At 33.7% G+C, this 22,094-nt stretch overlaps 2 protein-coding genes across 3 annotated transcripts; both read left to right on the top strand.

Annotated features, from left to right (window-relative positions):
• The first annotated feature begins 271 nt into the window (after nucleotides 1-271).
• Nucleotides 272-11,086, top strand: LOC130654725 (uncharacterized). The gene is made up of 3 exons (XM_057457342.1): nucleotides 272-989; nucleotides 2,356-2,956; nucleotides 8,288-11,086. The coding sequence occupies exons 2-3, from the start codon at nucleotides 2,356-2,358 to the stop codon at nucleotides 9,610-9,612; spliced, it is 1,926 nt and encodes a 641-aa protein (XP_057313325.1). The 5' UTR covers nucleotides 272-989; the 3' UTR covers nucleotides 9,613-11,086.
• Nucleotides 11,087-17,220: 6,134 nt separating this feature from the next.
• Nucleotides 17,221-18,479, top strand: LOC130655694 (metalloproteinase inhibitor 3-like). 2 transcript variants are annotated; one of them, XM_057458477.1, is made up of 3 exons: nucleotides 17,221-17,278; nucleotides 17,563-17,637; nucleotides 17,755-18,479. In XM_057458477.1, the coding sequence occupies exons 2-3, from the start codon at nucleotides 17,589-17,591 to the stop codon at nucleotides 18,285-18,287; spliced, it is 582 nt and encodes a 193-aa protein (XP_057314460.1). In that variant the 5' UTR covers nucleotides 17,221-17,278; nucleotides 17,563-17,588; the 3' UTR covers nucleotides 18,288-18,479. The 2 variants fall into 2 exon arrangements, with proteins under 2 accessions (XP_057314460.1, XP_057314459.1); XM_057458476.1 differs by lacking the exon at nucleotides 17,221-17,278 and having other exon boundaries at nucleotides 17,414-17,637.
• Nucleotides 18,480-22,094: the final 3,615 nt, after the last annotated feature.

Below are 22,094 nucleotides of genomic sequence, written 5' to 3'. Positions count from 1 at the left end.
ACAAAATTGTTGTGTTTTGGCAGGTGTTTTTAAACTCTTTGTATTTCCTTAGGCGTTCGTCGAAAACATATGATCCTCAACATTATTTTGCTTAGTATTTCAACCTCCACTTATTACAGACAACGAATGAAGAAAATGTCGCTATTTTTTTTTGTATCTGCACTGCTGACGTCAGCAAAACATCTGAAACAACCCGTGTTTTTTCATTGTCCTTCTGCCTAAGTGGATTTCTCCACGGGCTTTATCGACTAGTCTCTTATAATAATACGGAGAGTGTGTGGTCTGTGTGTCGGTAACAGGAAAAGTGGATGTGTTCATTTCCCCTTCATGTAGCTGAAATACTTAAAATGTCTTAAATGAAATGAAATACTTAAAATGTCTTAAATATAAAATTTTCTGACTTTATAACGTCTATATCCTATATTAAATTAATTAAGTACATAATCCTATACATTTCGTAATCATCGTTTCAAGATCTATAGGATGAAGGCAATGAGTACAAATATTTTTTTATTGGCGACTTTGCTGACGTCAGCAAATTCTCATTACCCATTCATCAAAAGCACGTGATTATATACATTTTCTCTGTCAGCGCTTTAAGCTCCACACAATAGAGGCAACGTGAAAACAAGGTTCTAATTTTTTTTTTAAATGGGTTGCTGATGTCATCAAAATTCAAATGGCGCTTTTTTCCATTTTTATCCTGCATCAGTGGATTTCTCCACGGAACTTATTGACTAACGACTAGCGATTAAATAATTCCCACAAGAGCCGCAAGCATATCAAACTGTTGTGTGATTTTTTTTCAATTCTATGGAACTGCTGTTGTGGCTTTGCTAAAAAAACGCGTAAAGTGTAAACATACCCTACATGTTACCTAGACAACTAGTTAATCTTTTTTTAAATACTTTCTCTTTGTCACCGTCGACATAAGGTTTTTTGAACGCGCATAGCTTAATTAATTTGGCTTGCTTTGGTTTTGATGAAAGGTGAGCAATGGAATTTTTTTGCAGGAGTTTATATGATAGTATGTTTGATACAATTAAAAGTTGAAAGTTCCTGTTTGTTTTTCATTTATCTGTTTGCTTGTTATGTTGATGTTGATGCGAGAATGAAATGTTTTCTAGCTTTTCCCTAGCTTTGTTTTGAGTAACTTTGTTTCTCATACGGAAATCTGGCTACTCTACATTTAATATTGAAAACTTTCTAAAATCAACAAAAAAGCTGTTCATATTGTGCTTCCTTAAAAATTTTATTTGTGAAAAATGATATTTTTTACCTTTATTTGAATCAACTTATCTTTGACGTGTTTTCGGAAATTAGATTCAAAATATTCTACCTTACACAACCACCGAATTCTGAGTGTTAGCTATACGATATAATATATTATATCGTATAGCTAACAATCAAATTGTTACACTCAAATCGTATTATATCGCTAACTAACACTCTTATATAGCTAACACTCAAACCCCCAAAAAATGGCTTTGGGGTTTTGTTTACTTTTAAAATGAAAGCTGCCAAAATTTTTCTTAAATACTACCCTGATAATAAGTCACTTAAAATTTGTTGTTTAATCCTAGTGAGTATGGGCTTTTTGGCCTTTGTAAATAATATCGAAGCATAAATAACCCGCTGTTTATAAAAATTTTGTCAGAGCTATATAAATACTTCTGATATTAAATTTGAAACTATAGTAGCATCTGACAAACAGAATAATATACGCACAATTAATCTTTTTGGTGAGGCCTATATTTTTATTAATGTTGTTATTAATTTTAAAATCAGGAAAAAAATTATTACATATCTAAGTCACGTTTGAAAGTGATCTAAGCTACAATTTGGCAATCTGTACCCAATAAAACTGAAACTATAATTTTTTGTAATGGATCTCACTCCGTTCAGTCCATGACATCACAACCTCCAAATAACTTGGAAACGAGTGGAAATTACTGATGCCACCTCCCGCGTGAGTAACTAGGGAAAACCTGGGACCACCCTGAGTAAGTTTCCCAAAGCTGGGTCCTACGACCCGTTTTAAAACGGACGTGTTGATGACGTCATCAAAATACCTATGCATTCTCTTGGTCAGCCCTACACAATAGAGGCAACGGCTAAATAAAATTCTGAAAATTTTTTTTTGCACCGACTGGTCATTGTTACGTCATCAAAATTAAAAGGACATTCTTTATTGTACTCCTGCCGAAGTGGATTTTTTCATGGGCCTTATCGCCTAGTAACCAATTATTAGTATCCCTATCCACTTTGCCTTCAACCTTTAGCAGACTTTGCATTTAGAATACCAATTAGAAAGCAAAATGTGTCTAAGTAATAAATTGGGCTTAATTTATTTAGATGTGCACGCGCCTAGAAACAGAAGACTCTTTGGTCAGAACAGAATTTACAGCTAATTTAATGCTACGAACTCAGATATTTAAAGCTCAATTTGAAGTGGACAGGGAGCGTGATTGCTTTACTTATTTAGATGACGATCTTCCTATAAGTCATACCTTGTTTCCTATTATAACTAAAGCTGTAAAAACTGGAAGCCGAGCAGAACGCGTTTACCTGTCTCAGTCAGATGTGGATTACATTTACGAAATCGGACCACTGAAAGTATATAGCGTTATTGATCCCTTGCAAAGAAAGAAGTTTACTTATAAAAAAACAGATCGTGCAGGTTTTTACCAAATTATAGACAAACATGGATGTGTGTTGTATCCAAAGGTTATGCAAGTAAAACTAGCTCCAATGCTAGGATCAACCGCGCCAGAATTTGATAGTACATTTAAACAGATTGCAATGGAGGAAAAAACGAAAGCAGCATTGCCAAAAGGTCAAAAGAAGGAAGATACGGTTATTGCAATGGTCATTGGCGAATGGCCACATGAAATTTGGAAAGAGTTTGCTGGTAGAAACCATCTTTGGTGTAAAGACATTTTAGCAGAAATAAAAAGTAGGTATCAGTGCTTGTTTGTCACCTTAATTACTTCATTTTAAAGGTACTGTCCGATTAAAAAACAATATCTTTTCTTTTGTTTTATTAAGTATCAAAAATAACGAAGATTGCACTCTTAAACAACAAAGATTTATCCAATACTTAGCACCATCGTTTGTTTGTTTTGATCTTGCTGCACTAGCCTACCATCTTCACGAACTTTCGAACGCGGCAAAAGGACTGGGTCAATTCATTATTCAGCACATTTTTGCTTGTGACGTAGTTACCTGGCTTCTTATTAGGCGAACCCCCCCCCCCCGACTTGCGCATCGAAGACTACATGTTTATTTATAATTTTTTTCCTTTGTTTAAAAAAGTTCTTCATGAAGACAGCAATGAATGAAAAATAATTCGCAGGTTCTAGGATTTCAATTCGAGCCGGAAAGAACAGCGAATGATGAGCTAGTTCCGACTTTTCAAGACGTAAACGAACATAACATTGGAAACCTTGTTGCTCCTACTCCTAAATGTGAGAGGATGCCCTCTGAAATGTAGAATGTTTTTGCTGTCACGAGACAGGCTCTCAGTCTTTTTCAGGAATATTTGAGTAGGTGTGCGATGATTCGCACGTGTAAATCAAGTAATGCGTGCGATGTAAAACGCACGTGCAAAGAATGTTACGCCTGCGATACGAGCTCCGAGGTTATTTTTGTTGCGCATTCATTTTGCGGTAGAAAAGTGGGGGACGTTTTCAATCGTGAACCCCAAACACGATGATCGAGCGTCTACTGGTATAGCGACTCTCTCAATCTTAACTTCCTTTTCTACATGTCCGAAATAGTATGCATGACTATACTGTCATTTTTATATTTATTGTTTATTTTTCACAAGCAAATAGGCAAAAATATGCTTTGTTTTCAAATTAAAAACAACCTTTATCCACGTGGCTTAAATAAAACTTCAAAATTCATTCAAAAAGTTCAGCTACACTTTAACAAAATTTTTACAGAAAAAAATTTATACCGCCCGTGGGTTTCGGTTTTACAGGCATAAAGAAAAAATCCATTAAATTCGGACCTGCTATGGTTTCCAATTATTTTGTCAAATGAAGAAATTATCTACAATTAAATCCATGATAAAATGTCTATTCCGCCTGGTAAGTGCAGTTTTGCAGACTTGCTTCATCCGTGCTCCGTCGGCGTTCACCTCCGCATTAGTTAAGAACCGCATGGCTGGATTTCTTGTGTAAGACCTGGTTACCAACCACGAAGGGGCCAGGCAAAAGAGATTTATGTCTACGTAGTTTTTTTAACTAAGTCAGGAGTCGGTGAATTAGCTAGGATGGTCAGGTTGGCTATGAATAGGCTTGCTCGTGGATTAAAAGGATCAGGACTATTCAATAATTTCTGAGATCTATAAGTGTCCGACCAATACGGAAATCTATCGGACGTTTTGTCTGACGACTGTCCAAAAATTATTTCGAGGGCTGCCATCGCACGCTACAAAATGGATTTTATAGGTTGATTTTGAAAACTCAATATTTATTTTTCAGGCGTGCGATTAATTACACGCCTGAAACGATTTAGGCGTGTGCCAAGGCGTGCGCGTGCGATCGCACGCCTCTCCTGAAAAAGACTGGACTCTATTAAATATTTTCAATTACATGGTATAAAAGTTTCTACTCCTTCATGAGTAATTCTTAGATGCGAGTGTGATTGAGTAATATTGTAATATTTTTCAGATAAAAAATGTATTACGGAACACGAAGAATTCCGAGCGGTGGTTTTATTGAAGAGTACGCTGTGAACACTTTGGTGGCACTCCATGACAGAGAGTTTCGAACGACCACCTAGTTACCAGCCCCCACTCACCTCCTTAACATCCTTTTCTTTCCTCCGTTCAGATATTTCTCTGACTTTTGGTTTTTCCTTATACGGAAGATTTTTTTTTGGATCCTTGAGAAGCGAAAAAAAAATTTTATCCTGTTTTTTTCGACTGTTGTTAGTGAAATTCACAACAGCGCACCACGACATTATTCTGCCTCTCAACCTTACTGAATGTGCGATCTGAGTCTAATCTCTCTGTGGCAGGACATCTAGTGAAGAGGAAACTAATTTTTAATTATTGATTGGTTGTCTTTAGAGTAGCTGAAACAACTATGCAACCCTAAGGCTAAAGTCATATTGAACTTCAAGTTTTATTAGCGAAAGCTTCTTACTTAGGTTCGTACAGAATTAGCACAGTGTGTTAATTCCATATGAATAATTCATAAAAAGTGGTCTTTCCCAATTCAGGGGGTAAAATTACCAAAATTTTTAAACATATAATAAAATATCAGCCCTGGCCCACGTTTTATCTATTTTGGTCAGTTCGGCGCGCTCCAGGTAAATACGTCACACGCGACATATTATTTCAGCCTCGCTTTAGTGCCTATCATCCGCCATCCATATAAACACTCGAAGCGAGAGACCGCATGCTTTTTTGTAAACAAGAATGAGATATTGTTCAGTTGGTGTTAGAAAAGAAAACAAATAATTATTTAAAGGTACTGTCCGATTAAAAAACAATATCTTTTCTTTTGTTTTATTAAGTATCAAAAATAACGAAGATTGCACTCTTAAACAACAAAGATTTATCCAATACTTAGCACCATCGTTTGTTTGTTTTGATCTTGCTGCACTAGCCTACCATCTTCACGAACTTTCGAACGCGGCAAAAGGACTGGGTCAATTCATTATTCAGCACATTTTTGCTTGTGACGTAGTTACCTGGCTTCTTATTAGGCGAACCCCCCCGACTTGCGCATCGAACGACTAAATGTTTATTTATAATTTTTTTCCTTTGTTTAAAAAAGTTCTTCATGAAGATAGCAATGAATGAAAAATAATTCGCAGGTTCTAGGATTTCAATTCGAGCCGGAAAGAACAGCGAATGATGAGCTAGTTCCGACTTTTCAAGACGTAGACGAACATAACATTGGAAACCTTGTTGCTCCTACTCCTAAATGTGAGAGGATGCCCTCTGAAGTGTAGAATGTTTTTGCTGTCACGAGACAGGCTCTCAGACTTTTTCAGGAATATTTGAGTAGGTGTGCGATGATTCGCACGTGTAAATCAAGTAATGCGTGCGATGTAAAACGCACGTGCAAAGAATGTTACGCCTGCGATACGAGCTCCGAGGTTGTTTTTGTTGCGCATTCATTTTGCGGTAGAAAAGTGGGGGACGTTTTCAATCGTGAACCCCAAACACGATGATCGAGCGTCTACTGGTATAGCGACTCTCTCAATCTTAACTTCCTTTTCTACATGTCCGAAATAGTATGCATGACTATACTGTCATTTTTATATTTATTGTTTATTTTTCACAAGCAAATAGGCAAAAATATGCTTTGTTTTCAAATTAAAAAAAATCTTTATCCACGTGGCTTAAATAAAACTTCAAAATTCATTCAAAAAGTTCAGCTACACTTTAACAAAATTTTTACAGAAAAAAATTTATACCGCCCGTGGGTTTCGGTTTTACAGGCATAAAGAAAAAATCCATTAAATTCGGACCTGCTATGGTTTCCAATTATTTTGTCAAATGAAGAAATTATCTACAATTAAATCCATGATAAAATGTCTATTCCGCCTGTAAGTGCAGTTTTGCAGACTTGCTTCATCCGTGCTCCGTCGGCGTTCACCTCCGCATTAGTTAAGAACCGCATGGCTGGATTTCTTGTGTAAGACCTGGTTACCAACGACGAAGGGGCCAGGCAAAAGAGATTTATGTCTACGTAGTTTTTTTAACTAAGTCGTTTTTTAACTAAGGAGTCGGTGAATTAGCTAGGATGGTCAGGTTGGCTATGAATAGGCTTGCTCGTGGATTAAAAGGACCAGGACTATTCAATAATTTCTGAGATCTAAAAGTGTCCGACCAATACGGAAATCTATCGGACGTTTTGTCTGACGACTGTCCAAAAATTATTTCGAGGGCTGCCATCGCACGCTACAAAATGGATTTTATAGGTTGATCTTGAAAACTCAATATTTATTTTTCAGGCGTGCGATTAATCACACGCCTGAAACGATTTAGGCGTGTGCCAAGGCGTGCGCGTGCGATCGCACGCCTCTCCTGAAAAAGACTGGACTCTATTAAATATTTTCAATTACATGGTATAAAAGTTTCTACTCCTTCATGAGTAATTCTTAGATGCGAGTGTGATTGAGTAATATTGTAATATTTTTCAGATAAAAAATGTATTACGGAACACGAAGAATTCCGAGCGGTGGTTTTATTGAAGAGTACGCTGTGAACATCTTTGGTGGCACTCCATGACAGAGAGTTTCCAACGACCACCTAGTTACCCGCCCCCACTCACCTCCTTAACATCCTTTTCTTTCCTCCGTTCAGATATTTCTCTGACTTTTGGTTTTTCCTTATACGGAAGATTTTTTTTTGGATCCTTGAGCAGCGAAAAAAAAATTTTATCCTGTTTTTTTCGACTGTTGTTAGTGCAATTCACAACAGCGCACCACGACATTATTCTGCCTCTCAACCTTACTGAATGTGCGATCTGAGTCTAATCTCTCTGTGGCGGGACATCTAGTGAAGAGGAAACTAATTTTTAATTATTGATTGGTTGTCTTTAGAGTAGCTGAAACAACTATGCAACCCTAAGGCTAAAGTCATATTGAACTTCAAGTTTTATTAGCGAAAGCTTCTTATAGGTTCGTACAGAATTAGCACAGTGTGTGTTTACCTTAAGGTATAGACACATCCCTCGCCTTCGATTTTTTAATTCCATATGAATAATTCATAAAAAGCGGTCTTTCCCAATTCAGGGGGTAAAATTACCAAAATTTTTAAACATATAATAAAATATCAGCCCTGGCCCACGTTTTATCTATTTTGGTCAGTTCGGCGCGCTCCAGGTAAATACGTCACACGCGACATATTATTTCAGCCTCGCTTTAGTGCCTATCATCCGCCATCCATATAAACACTCGAAGCGAGAGACCGCATGCTTTTTTGTAAACAAGAATGAGATATTGTTCAGTTGGTGTTAGAAAAGAAAACAAATAATTATTTAATTATTTTATAAAAATTAGTTCCAAATAAGAATTTTTTGTCAAAATTTTAGTTGATTTTTAATCGGACAGTACCTTTAATTATTTTATAAAAATTAGTTCCAAATAAGAATTTTTTGTCAAAATTTTAGTTGATTTTTAATCGGACAGTACCTTTAACTGTTTTTGAACTCAAAGTGGATTCAACTATCCTTCGTCAGCATTATAGATGTAAAGGTCTTGTAGCATTATTATATTGGAAATGTTTACAACGCAATATTTTCTCTCTCTTTTTTGTTAGAATGCAAACTTTACTTGGTCCCAAAAGCTCACCCGAAAAGTAAACATCCCAGCGTGGAATGGAGAATTTCGTTTTCTGCACCTGAGCAAGTTCTTATGCTTCATTTAAATGATCTACATCGCAAGGTTTATTTGCTTTGCAAATCGCTTTGCATTAATTGTTTCACTGAAGAAGAAATTCAAAGTTTTGCTTTGAAAACAACCTTTTTATGGCGACTAGATGAAGCAAGTGAAGAAGAGTTAAACGCAAGCGAATATAATTTATACTATCTTATGAAAAGCGTTTTTGAAAAGCTCTTGGAATTTTGCAAGAAAAAGTTATTACCAAATTATTTCTTACCTGAATCGAATGTATTTTGTGACGTGGAAGATAAAGTCATGGAGACAACAACCTTTAAGATTAATGAAATCATCAACAACTTAAACAAATTTATTATAGAATGTTTCAAGCCTTTTGAAGTTTTGAATAGAAATTTGCTAAACATTTTATGCATGGTTAATTGGCACAACTCCTTAGATATATCATCTTATGCAATGGAAAAGAATAACTCCGAAAATGATTTTAAAATATTAATGTTAAATAATGAGCAGTTAAATGATAGTTATCGCCATGGTTTGGTTACTTATGAGCTGTATAATATCCTGTTGTTTTTCTGTTGCTGTGTAAGGAAAGATGGCTTCATGCATACTCCAGTCACGGAAAAACAAAAGGGTTTGAAACAAATTTTGGTACTGTTGAGTCAATTTTTAAAGGATACCTCAGTTGGCAACGTGTTTTTTGACAATGATCTGATTTTAAATTTTGTTAATTTTTTTCACGCATTACACAAATTAAAGAAAGCTCTAAAAATTATACCTATTACAAGCGATGTAAGCAAGAACAAGTCTTGGTCAACAAATTTTTTAGAGGGTTTTTCACCTGAACCTTGTGAAGTATCCCTGTTAGAGACGAGCCAGGAAAACGAGAGTTACAATGATTTTGTCATTAGACAACGGAGGAAAATAATTAATTATTTACTTTGTGCATATGAAGTAAATAGGTTTCATTTGGATTTTTTGCCAGTTGTTGCTTATTTCAAAGAGGCATGTGGTAACGCAATCACTTGTTATGAAAATCACATCCTGTGGGGAAAACGTTTTCTTACAGACTACAGGGAGAGGTTTTTGGCATTGAACATTGATTTTCCATTTACTCCATTGACCGTCATACTTCTATATATACAAATGAGTGAAGAATCTAAAAAGGATTCGTTAATTAGCGGTAATAAAATGTTTTTATTGCCAGCTGCTGATGGATCACTTGAATTGTTTCCCAAATATTGCTAACTTGGCGTTGAACAGAAAATTAGAAATCGTGGATGATTATTCCCTTTTAATGACCGTTGAATGAAGTGGGTGAGCATTCTGAACTCACAAGGAACCGTTTTTCAACTAACGATATGAATTAAGTGGTTGTTTTTATGCGTGTAACTGACTTAAACACGACGCTCGCTATAGGATATAGTTACTCCACTGATGATTGTATTTGAACAGACTGTTTTTTGTGTTTTTATCTGAGTCTAAATAACTAGAGAAATCTATGTTTTCAAAATTCATAATTGATTATAAACTATTGCAACTTATATTTACAATTTTTTACAATTTTTTTTATAATTTATAAGGATATAGAAACAGTAATAAATAGATAAATAATTAACACCCTTTCCACTCTCTCCCTTAAGACAAAAATATGATTCTAATTAATTCTTATGAGCCTAAATTCTACTTGACTGACGTGGTTTTTAGGAGAGTTAATTTAAAATAACAAAAATGGGAATGCATGGGGAAGAATTGAACCATCTACTTTAGCTAAGCAAGTTGCATGGACTACACCGTCTCTAATGACCCACGTGAAAAAAAAAACTACTTACCATGTATTTAACCTCAAAAATTCAATGTGATGGCTTCATTGATTCTAATAAATGCCTAAACTTCTTGCAAGCCGTTATCATTAGCGATTAAGTTAGTACCTAACTTAATCGCTAATGATAACGGCTTTTCCGAGTGTATCAGAACCCTATCTACAATCACCCACATAAATATCGAGACTTTTCGATTTTTGACAAAAAAAAATTCACAAACTCGCACCACAAGTCTTCTCAAACTCGACGTACTGCCTCCAGGCTCACGGAACTTCAGCTTTGGCTTCGACTTAAGATAACTGACAAATAACTGACAATAAATAAGGGCATTTTAGACTTTCTTTTGGACAAAAAAAAGGTGCTGTTATTTGTCGCTTTTGCCCGTCCAGCCCGGGGCTTCACCCGGACAAGTGTTTTGAACTGTATCATACTGTTTTGGACTACTCGAAGGATTAACCTTGTTGTGGAAAGATATTTATATGTCATATCATACTTTTTTACACTTGGTTTTTACTCTTTACTTATTACATAACATGTTTTATGTGTTAGCGCTAGCATAGAAACCGGACTTCTGAGCTAAAGAATGAGTCAAAGAAGTCTAAAAGGATAATGTCAACTGTCTAAAATTGTTTTAACAGATTATAAAAACATCAATACGTTTTGTGTTCGAGTTAAATTGTTTCATCCTTATCACGCATCACGCTTTCCCTTTGTTACAGTCAATCTGACCGTTTCCATGGAACAGCTAAAAATCTTTGACATGTGCGGAACAGCTTTAACTATTGTCATCTAGTCTAGACTAGTCATATGCAGTCATATGCAGTCATATGCAGCTGTATTATATTTAAATATGCTTTCTAAGGCATAATTATTTTTTTTAAAAATCAAAAAAACAAAAACAATTTTTTTTCAATCCTGTATGATGATTAAAATATTTTTTGAAAAATTTTTCCACATATTTTCTTAACTAAGTATCTGTGATAAAAGAAGGGAGAAAATTTAAGACAATTTGATCCAGGGTCAGGTTTCTATTAGGCCTTGAGTGTTAATGTCAATAATGCCGTTTTTTACCCGAGGAAATATGAGGGATTTCTGTAGGAGGGAATGGGTTAACTGAAAATTAAACAACCTAGATATCTTAAACTGGATAAAGATTTTAGTCATGTCACAGGTATAATAAAACATTTGAGAAATATCGCTACACCATAAACAATAATACTTAAAAGTTGATATGCTAAAACGTCTTCCTTTCTTTCTTACGAATGTTAAGTATAGCACAGTATTGTTAAGTATTAATTTTCACAGATTACTTTTTGTACATTCAGGGAGACCTTAATTCTAATATAACTGAAATTTTTTAAAGATCTACGATAAGTTGCAAAAGGTACGTTCAGTTATACAGCAGAAATGCTTAAAGATATACTAATAACATTGAAATAATTTCAAAACCAGGTCGAAATAAATCAAAAATTAAAACCTTAAAAAATCCAAGCAATTTGTTTGGTTGGCAACTGGCAAATGGCGTGTTAATAGGATTGGATCCTACTCTTTCGCCTGGTCACTGCGACCAGAAGAAATGTTTCCACAAGCATCTGATTCTGAAGTCTGATTTACTTGCATTTTTTTACCGCTTTGGGCTATATGACTCTTGCTTTGCCCGCTAAAAGTAACACACTAGTTTGTTCTAGCCTGTATCTCATGCACTACATGAAACATTTGCAAGATAATACCTGTTTATTTGAAATGACAGAACATGATTGTAGAAGGTCTATACAAAACAGGCTACTGGCGACCTCGGACGGTATATATAGGAAACAAAATTGCACACGAAAAAGAATCCGAAATCTTTTAGCCTGCAAGGGCTTTTCATTGGTTATAATCTCAATTTCAATAGAAGACAATATGTTTATATGATCATATATCATATAAAAAATAGGACATAGAAATTTTCATCATATAACGTATGTTCACGATCAAATTTATATGATTTTATAGTATGTCATATAAAATTTGATCGTGTAAAAGCGGCTTAAGGTTTGTTCGAATGAAACATGCTGCATATAATATGAGTTGATGATCCTTCATGTCAACGAAGAAAGTCATGCGAAAGAATAAAATCTAACTGATAAATTTTTTAAAACATTTTATCAAGGATGACAGAAATATAAAAAATAGCTTTTATTATCCGTTTTGCTTTAACAGTGCTTTGATAAACTTCCAAATGAGTGACGTAGCCTCACTTTATTGCTTCTTGCTCACACCTACGGAAGGATGAAGTTAAAAGTCATTCTTAGAATCGAAATGGATAAGTTCAAAATATGGTTGATAACGATAAGGTCCAACTATGTTATAATCCATTGTGCAATTTTGATATTTGTGTCACGGCGATAATTTCCCGAGTGTGATTTATGTATTATGTGCCACTGGAACTAAAGACAGGAAAGATAACATGAGACATATTGTGAAAAAACTCGCAATTTATAGAAGGATACGTAAAAACAATCCTATCTTAATTTTCGCCTGTATAGCAATAATTGCGTGTGAAAATCAATACCCGTAAAATATTCATTAAAACCTTATTAACCAAAAAAACATATGCAAAATTTGACTCAATAATTTATTTTTCATGAAAAGGATAAGAAAAATTTTAGTAGGCAATATTTTTTAACTTGTCCAATTTAGTAAAATATATATATTTTACCCATTCGAGAAAATTTGTGAAACGATTAATCTCCCGTATATATATACCACGGTATCTAATTTTCTTAACATATTTTAAATTGATTTTCCCGCAAATATCCGTGCATCTCCAGCGTTAAAAAGTTTTCACACACATTGGCGATTAGCGTCAGCATAAATACTCTTTCTCTCTTTTTTTCGCCGTTTCTTATACCAAAGGTTGGATTAAATACCTCCGATTTATCCTTTTTTTAAGTAAAAATAGTTTTCTCTCCAAACGCAACCAAAAAAGTTAATTTTTTCGATTTCAAAGAAACATTTCACTATACGAAAACCTGATCACAAAAACCCTATCGTTACAAATATTTTATAAACCGTTTGTTATAGTTCAGAAAAGGGTTTTTTATTGCTGTTACAATATTCTCGTCCCCAGAGCTCTTTGAGATGAAAGACTCGAAAGTAGTTTATCTCAAAAAGCTCTGGAGTCGAGAATGACATCTACTGAATTTGCTTAAGGTGTCAAGTTCTGTACTTTCAAAATATTCGTCATTACTCTTGCTACCAATTTCCTATATATATATAATGAATATAGTGTGGTTTAGTGTCGTTCGCGCTAATTTACTCTAATTCTAATACAGCGCGAAGTACAAGTTAGGTTAAGAAATTAAAATTATGAAGTGTTCTATTGATCATTGTCAAGAAAGCACGAATTGCAGCAAATACTGATGTTGATAATGGTTTTACCATATATGGGTAGTCTGTTTATATCTATAGTATATATAAGTTAACTATGAAATATTAGTTGTGTTATTTATGATCATTCTCTTGGAGATAAAACATCAGGTTTATTTCAAAGAACTCTGAGATCGAAAGTGATTTACGGTAGCAAAAATGGGTCCGAAATGGTAATATTGCTATGTCACATGGAGACAAAATAAGACGGTCTGAGCATAGCCATGAGTTGGGATATCAAGACTATCTATTGTTTAGGCTCACATATCAACGATAAAATACCTTAGATCATATGTAAACAGCAATCATGTTCAGAAGACTAAGTTATAATCTCTTCAGAGTCAACACATAATTATTAACTTGTTGTCTAGACATTAGAGCTTATCGTTGATCCTAAATACGATTATAATAAATATTTCCAAATAACCTTCAAAAAAATTTACTGGTCTGTTTATCCTTTTTGTGAATATACACTGAACATACAAATTAAAATTCCCCATTCCGCCCTTCCTACTCCTGTTTTATAACCACCCCGTGCTCATTTAGATCTACCGTTTCTTTCGAGCTCAAGTATCACTGGGTCGTTAAAAGCGTCGCTTTTTTATCGGAGCTTACAACGCCCCTAAATGCAATTTGGTTTGAGTGCCCTTAACAGAAGATTTAGTGTCTTTGTAGCTATTTTCATCATTAAAAAAAACAACCTATATCCTTCCCCTGACTGTCCCTAAATGAATGTCTTGTTTATTCATTATTTTGTGTATTAACTAATCCATCTACAAAATAGAAAAGATAAATAATATTAATTGCCATTGAGTAATACTTTGTAAGTTTAGTTTATTGCTGTAGTGTCTAATATTGTAGATTGTTCATTTCATAAGCATTGCAAGCCTGATAATTGCAAGATAAAAGCATCTATATAGTATCTTTCTTGCTAAGAATATTTAAAATTTTGGAAATATAGCCGCGTGTATTATTCTAAAATTTAAATGAAAAGTCCTTTATGGGACACACAAATTACTGAAACATGGTTCTCAGAAGAAAAAGAATGTGACCTCCGACCTACACTTAACTGTAGTGTGTATTTTTTGAAATAAGTAATTTTGTTTGTTAACTTAGTTAGTTAGTTAGTTAGTTAGTAAGTTAGTTAGTTAGTTAGTTAGTTTTTTGTTACAGAAACATTAGTTCAAGTTGTTTGTGTTTTTGTTATACAACAGTCCGTACTTAGAGTAATAATTTCAAAACAAATATTATTTTTCAGTTAGTTGCCTAGCAGTGGTACCAAAATTTTTGTGGTCACGTTTCGAAAACAATCTTGGTTTGTTAATGTTTTAATCACTGCCATTCATACAGATGCTGTCAATCAATCAATTATGATTCCTTAGAAAGGAAGCTATTTGACATAAGTGACGTAAATATATTGTACTGATTGGTATGCCTAACTTTATTATCGCAATTAGTAATCTTACATAGAGTTCACTTTTTTAAATTTTCTTGTGGCAATTAAATGTTGTGAGTTTTGTAATATAGATAATTTTGTACAAATTTCTTTAGCGACGTCAATAGCCCAAAAAACTGTTCTGTCTTACAAAACCGGCAAAAAAAAATCGCGAAATTTGGTCAAATTCGCTAAAATTTTTGTTGCGAAACTTTTAAAGGGCATCTGTTCGCGAATGTTTGCGAACACAAAAACATTTTTCCTTTAATTCGCAAAAGATAATTGTTGCGAAAAAAATATCCGGCCAAGAGTAGTAATTTTACGATTAGATACTTTTAGCCGCCTCATTGCTATTTGCCTGTTTCTTATGGAAATAATCCAGACATAAAAAGTAAACATTTTTTATTTGTTGAACGATAATGAATTATGTTGAATGACGGGTAGTGCTTTTAATTTTAATTACTTTTGACTTGGAGTCAGTAGCAACTTGAGCTGTTTTGAACTTTATTTCAGCCTAGTTGTCGCTTGTCATTCTTGCTTTGCTATCATGGCAAAATCATATAATTCTTTTCTGGTTCTTTTACATAAAGTTTGCTTTAAGGGTTTTAAACTTATTTTCTTAACTTTTGGCATGAATTGGATCCCAGTGAGAATACTGCATCGTTTGTAACACTGTCGCGCTGTAGAAATTACAATTCTTTTCTTTAATGTCTCTAAAGTTTTGGTAGTGCCAAATTGTCTACTGCTTAATTGGAAATAAGCCAAATAATGTATGCAAACAAACTGGCAACAAATATAAAAATTATTTTCAATTAATGATCTTTACTCCTTCACGCCAAAAATTCTCAATATTTGCCAATTTTAACCTTAAACTCGGAAATAGAATTGTTTTTTGCATTTTCTGCAGTTCTTTGCACGAGATGTACTATGACTGAACAGAGCTGAAGATTTTACCTTATTGCGCCGACGTTAAACATGACTAATTCAAAATCATCAAAACCATGAGAGTGAAGAAACACAACACATATTTTAAAGATATATCAGCATTTAAAGAAAGGGCAATTAAAAGAAACTTTTTTTATTACTATTCCACTACAGTTGAGGTCGTTGTAATATACGGATACGACGAAACCGAAGAGCGTTTTACCTAAGGTTCCTTCAAAATAGAAATATCTGCTTGAATAAGTCGTAGTTGCCACAAGCAGAACGAAGGAAAAAATACACCAAAAATGAGAAAAATGATATTTATATCAAACACTATCATAATGCTGGTTTTTGACGTGAGAGTTAATAGACGCTTTTTTCTTTATAAGCAACACAAGGCTTAAATCCTTCAAAAAATGAAACAACTGGAAAACAACCGCCAGCCTAATAAATAGATGAATAAAAATAGGCCAGAAACAGGGTTAAAAAAAACAATAGTGCGCAGACATATCTTGTTCTAAAAGTTACCTACGTGGCATACAAATTTATTTAGATCAGCTTACTGAGTAAAAAATGTTTTGCAAATTTGATCTTCTTAAGGAAATTGAACAACAACTAATCAACATTTGAGTTTCGAAGAAAGAGAGGCAAGTTTGGGCTACCTTTACCCTCTATTTGACTAATATTTTAGCAAAAGAAAATATAGGGGGAAGGATGAGAGTTTGAAGTATTGTAGGATAGTGTCAGAGTTGCTGCCATGTATAAGTTCTTAACTTTATAAAAGAAATTGATACATTAAGCTTAACAGATACTTTTGACGTCAACACAGGGGTTTTGTTAGGGAGTAATAAAAAAAAGTGTTGAGGGTTGGAATCAGTGGCATTTCCTTAAAGTAAAGTTTCCACAATTCAATAAAAGTCAGATTTCGATAATATTTATATGTTCATTTAGGTGTTATACAGGCTATAAGTGGCAAACATAAGAAAATCTGTGTTTGCGTCGTGGCTACTAAAGTGTCAAAAGGATAACCACTTAACTTTATCACGACTCCGCAGCAGAACAAAAAATATAATCACCTTCCCACATGCCTTTGTGTCGTTGTTGCAGCTAAAGTGTAAACAAAGGGTTTTTTAAAGACTGTAAATTTGGAAACACGCATGTAAATATTTAACAAATAAGGGAAGAAAACAAACAAAATATAATGACAAGATTTATCACGTTGACAACAAGATCATCACAAGCTTAAAATATATGTTGCAAGTACACGTAGTATTCGTGCAAGAGTGGAATGCATTAGTAATAATAATCCAATGTTATTAAAGTAAGATAAACGTAATATTAGCCTTAATCTTTCAGCCTTTTAAATGAGATGTCCATCTATGGATAATTATGTTTAATGGTAATCCTGTGTCATTTTTGAGAATAGAATATTACAGAATACTACGTCATTTTTTATCAAGATTATTTCATAATTTGCTGTGTATATAAATGATGAAAAATACACCAAATCACCAGATAGAGAAAGCAATACGAGCAGAGTGCAGTACGTAATAGAATTTTTTAAACTAAAGATGAGAGTTTTACCAATTGTGTTTTTGTTTGCAGGATACCTGGGTGTCGCTGAAAGTTGTATGTGCATGCCGACACATCCACAAAATGCGTTTTGTAAATCAGAATTTGGTAAGTATTTCTCCCTATTATGATATATATTTTTAAATATTGTATTATCCAATGATTTTGAATTCATTAAGCAAGGACAAGATAAATTTTATGTTTAAATGGAATCTTTACTTTTAGTGCTGAAAGCAATTGTTACGTCCAGACGTCGCTATACTTTCGTCAAGAATTACGAACTGTTTGTCCAGATGGGAATACCACCTCCAAGAATGGCATACTACAGTATCTCTGTTGTCAAAATTTTCAAGGGGAAAGACAAAATTCAACATCTTCTCAAAAATCCAGTTTTTTACACGCATGCTCAAGACACGATAAACAACTGCGGAAAATTCTTTAACAAAGGAGAAAAATATTTACTTGCTGGAAGATTGGTTGATGGTCAAATGCAAACCAGTATTTGTGATATGAATAGTAAATGGCATGATGTAACAAAACAAATGAAGCTTGGTATCAATGGGTTGTACGATTGTAACTGTGCTGTAGCTACTTGCGTTGATGGATACTGTGATCGCAAAAGCTCGTGCAAATGGAATGTTACATGGGATAAACCGATCGATGAATGCTCGATGAAACACCGCAGTTGTGGAAGTTCAAAGCAAGGATGCGTGTGGAATTCTGGCAGCCAATATGCAGAGTGTACCAATCAACTTTAAGAAATCAGTAAAAACGTATATTTACTACTAACTAATATTTTTTATATATTTCTTAGTTATATATATAATAAGAGGTTTTTTTGTTTATTTTGACGACGTATGCATGTTGCATTTGTATATATATATATATATTTATATATATTGGTTTAATTTAAGTTATTTATTTCGAGAAATAAAAAAATTAATTTGTAATCGTATATGCTTTTTCTTTATAAACAACATCTTATAAGCAACACAAGTCTCCTTTAACAAACGAAGCAACTTATAAATACCAGTCGTTCTGAAGTCGTGAAAAACACGAGTCATGAGTAAATATAATAAAATACTATTAGTTCCTGAGTCTTTTCTTCTACATGCAATTTCATGTAACGACAAATTCGATTTAGAGTTTGGTTTTTGATTGGTGCACCAGGCTAACTGGTCACCCAACACGGGAATTTGTTTTTTATCAGTAAATAGTCAACAAGTAAGAAGTAGGCAACGGTCGAGTTTGTAAAACAAAGAGACTTAAGCAACATTGAGCCTCAGCCTCAATTTAATATTGTTTATATAATAAACGATAATTCTAGCTTTATCACCAAAAAAAAACAATTTGCATCTCTTTTCGCTGCTCGTTGTGTGCTGGTTTGTCACTCACGTGTTATCGTTATTACGAAATCCTTTTTGTGTTTAATGGGTAACAGGTTATGTTCACACAAACTCGGTTCTACATCCAACTGGTTGCTGCATAAAAATTTTAGAGATTGACACTCCAGGACCATGTTAGGCCATATAAATCAAGAAGCTGATCGGACTAAAGAGAAGACAATTTTAGTTGAAGGCCAACGTTATAGGTCTTTGCCGACCTTACAAAAAGTAGACAGCACTTATATTTTTGCATCAATTTTCGTCGATTGATTCGAACATTTCGATTAAGTGGAAACTAAAGGCGCACCATATAAATTTTTATTGCAGCAGTAAATTTGATTACATAATGATGACTATTATTCATTTTACGCAAATTTCCTTTTTTTCCGTTTTCACCACACACGTTTTATATTTGACAATATGTTACCAAGCAAGCTTATCTCTAGGGCCTTTTTTTGCTCTTTCTTACAATACACGCCTATACACAAGAATAGTGTTTTTTTCGTTCAACATGAATATTCTTATTGAGAAAATAGAGGCCTTGAGTATCTATAAACTGAACATATGCCAGGTCCCTGTGTTTTATGTAAAAAAACAGGTATGGTATTGCACCCAAGGCTTTTAAAAATCATTTTCTAGAAATAAAACACAGGTGCTTATCAAAAAGATATTTAGTAAATAATTTTAACATTCTAAATACCTTACTAGTGACCATACTCGATACTTAATATCTTATGGTGGGCCACTGTTATGAAATATAATCTTAGACGAAGACAAAAAATCTATTTGCTTGTCGACGCAAATTAAGATAACCACAAAACATGATTTAAATTATGCGCGCTATTTTTAGTATCACTTTTTTGTAAAACTAAATTTTTTTTCTAACTCTTAAGGAATTGTAAATATATTTTCTTTATATTAATTCTAACCTGCTCTATTTAACCCATCTCAAATACATATGGGGCTTGATGATAAGACAAAATATGTCTTCTATTTGATCCAGTCATCAAATTTGATTGTAATAACAAAAAAACTAAAAAATGTTTTGTTCTGACCAAAAAAAAAATAGGAATATTCTTCACTTTTTTTGCAATTCAATCTCGAATATTCTTATAGAGTATATTCTTATAAATAAGCGTGTGTTAAAACAGTGCGATAAAAAGCGACAAGAGGGCTGACCACGATGTTGGAGTGTGCGCGGCGAATAGTTACGCGCGGAATAGTATTTGTTGAAAAAAAAGCCCTGGGGTGACTGCATTCGTTGAGACATAAAAATTCAAAATGCAGCGCGAAAACAACAAATATGGCTCCTTCTTGTATTATGAAAACAACAGACTTGTTGTGGTGTGGACGACTGTGTGATTAGTAATGCTTTGAGTTAAACTAAATGTAAAAACAAAGTATCCAAGCATATATAGATAGCTAGAAATAGCGTTTTAATTTTGTTCACTAAATACACAACTGTGAAGAAAAGAAACAATATGAATGCTCTCACACGAAAGCCAATTCAACAAGACAAGTTAGCTATGTTTAGCTAAGCACGCCTAGTGTGCCAAAAAAGACCTTAAGGCATTCATTCTGAAGTCGTTTTAGATATATATTCTTTACTAAAGCCTTATAACTAGATACACCTAGCGTATTCTTCCGGTAGGAATGTCATGTGTGGTGGACCAACTTTAGGCTAAGGGAGGGAAAACACTGGCAAATTTATGGTCAAACTAGCCATTTTCACTTTGGCTTCAATAGATGGGGGATTTCATATGAAGAAGTTGGTTTTGAAAATACATTGTCATGATGTTGCTACCTAAAATGATAAAACAAAATTTACTTTCATAACCAGGAACAGATTATGGAACATTTACTGATGAAATCAAATGTTTTAATTTACGTTTTGTTAAAGCTTGGTTTATATTCATTAGCTGATGAAGCCATTTTTCTTTGTTTTACCAAATTTGTTGATTTGACAACAGCGCTTGTTAAAATCTAATTTTATGTAGCAATGAGTGTTTCTTAGGTGAATCTAATGCAGACAATGTGGATGTGTTTATTTTTTGTTAAAGTTGCCGAAAAATATGTCTCAAATGTTGGTCAACAAATTGAATGTCAGAATGTCAATATACAAATTTAATTTAACGTCAATAGCTAATTTAAAATTAATGAAGCCATTGCAATGCAATGATAACTTTGAGGTTAAATAACTTGGAAATATGGTGGTGACCTTAGTTGTTCACCATGCAGGTAACTAGGGACAACCTGGGACAAAATCCCTGAATTCATTTTCGAATTGACGAGTAAATGATGTCATGTAAAAATCTTAAATAAACCTGAATATCTCTGTAACTGTTTGTAAAAAGTACATGATCCCATTTCTACACTGTATATACAGGTAACAGGTAAAAAATTGTGTATGGACTGGTCATTGCTGACGTCATCAAAACTAAGATAACAGACCTTTTCCATTGTTTTTCTACCTATGTGGATTTTTTCACAAGCTTATCAACTATTCAATTAATAGTGACTGATAAATCTTGTTTATCAGTGTTTAAATTCCACATTATGTACATACTCCCATTGAGTATCCTAGTACTCCAGTCCATGTGGGTCAGCCTTACTCCTTCTAGAAGGTTCCTCCAAAAATCTCGTGCCTCAGAGTATATATATAGTTTGCACATGGTTTTCAATTTCCTCTTCAGTTCTTCAGCCAAATTTGCTCCTCCGCCCTCCCTGTTAACTATTTTCTAGATATTCGCATTACCTACTATGTATATATTTGTAATATAGACTCAGCTTTATATTAGCTACTTCGTCTTTATATAGTAGTATGCTCACTCATTTATCATTGTAGTATATTTAGTTCTTTTTTGTGTATGCTCGCTGCTCTTTGTATTTATTTGATCTTGTTTTTAGTATTCTTGCTAATAGAACTGTTTACTGCATATTTGCGTTTTTACTGTGTGAGTTTAAATAACTATATAAGAATTAAAATTCAGGTAAAACAAATAAAACTGGGTGGCTAAAAGCGTGTTAAAATACAATGCTCCACCAACAGCTTGTTGACCATGCTATTCATGATCTTGAAACTTTTAACTGCAAAGTTTTAAATAACCAATCAAGATTTTTCAAAACGATAGGCAACTTTCTGCTTTTTTATACAAGATGAAATTTTTTATGCTCTAAATA

Source organism: Hydractinia symbiolongicarpus, chromosome 8 (assembly GCF_029227915.1).
Source record: "Hydractinia symbiolongicarpus strain clone_291-10 chromosome 8, HSymV2.1, whole genome shotgun sequence".
NCBI lineage: Eukaryota > Metazoa > Cnidaria > Hydrozoa > Anthoathecata > Hydractiniidae > Hydractinia > Hydractinia symbiolongicarpus.
This window is presented reverse-complemented; position numbering and strand designations above follow the sequence as displayed.

Coding starts and splice junctions, on each gene's coding strand:
- LOC130654725 (XM_057457342.1), top strand. CDS start 2,356: ATGTGCACGCGCCTAGAAACAGAAGACTCTTTGGTCAGAACAGAATTT. Junction 2,957..8,287: donor CATTTTAGCAGAAATAAAAA/GTAGGTATCAGT, acceptor CTTTTTTGTTAG/AATGCAAACTTTACTTGGTC.
- LOC130655694 (XM_057458476.1), top strand. CDS start 17,529: ATGAGAGTTTTACCAATTGTGTTTTTGTTTGCAGGATACCTGGGTGTC. Junction 17,638..17,754: donor GTTTTGTAAATCAGAATTTG/GTAAGTATTTCT, acceptor CTTTACTTTTAG/TGCTGAAAGCAATTGTTACG.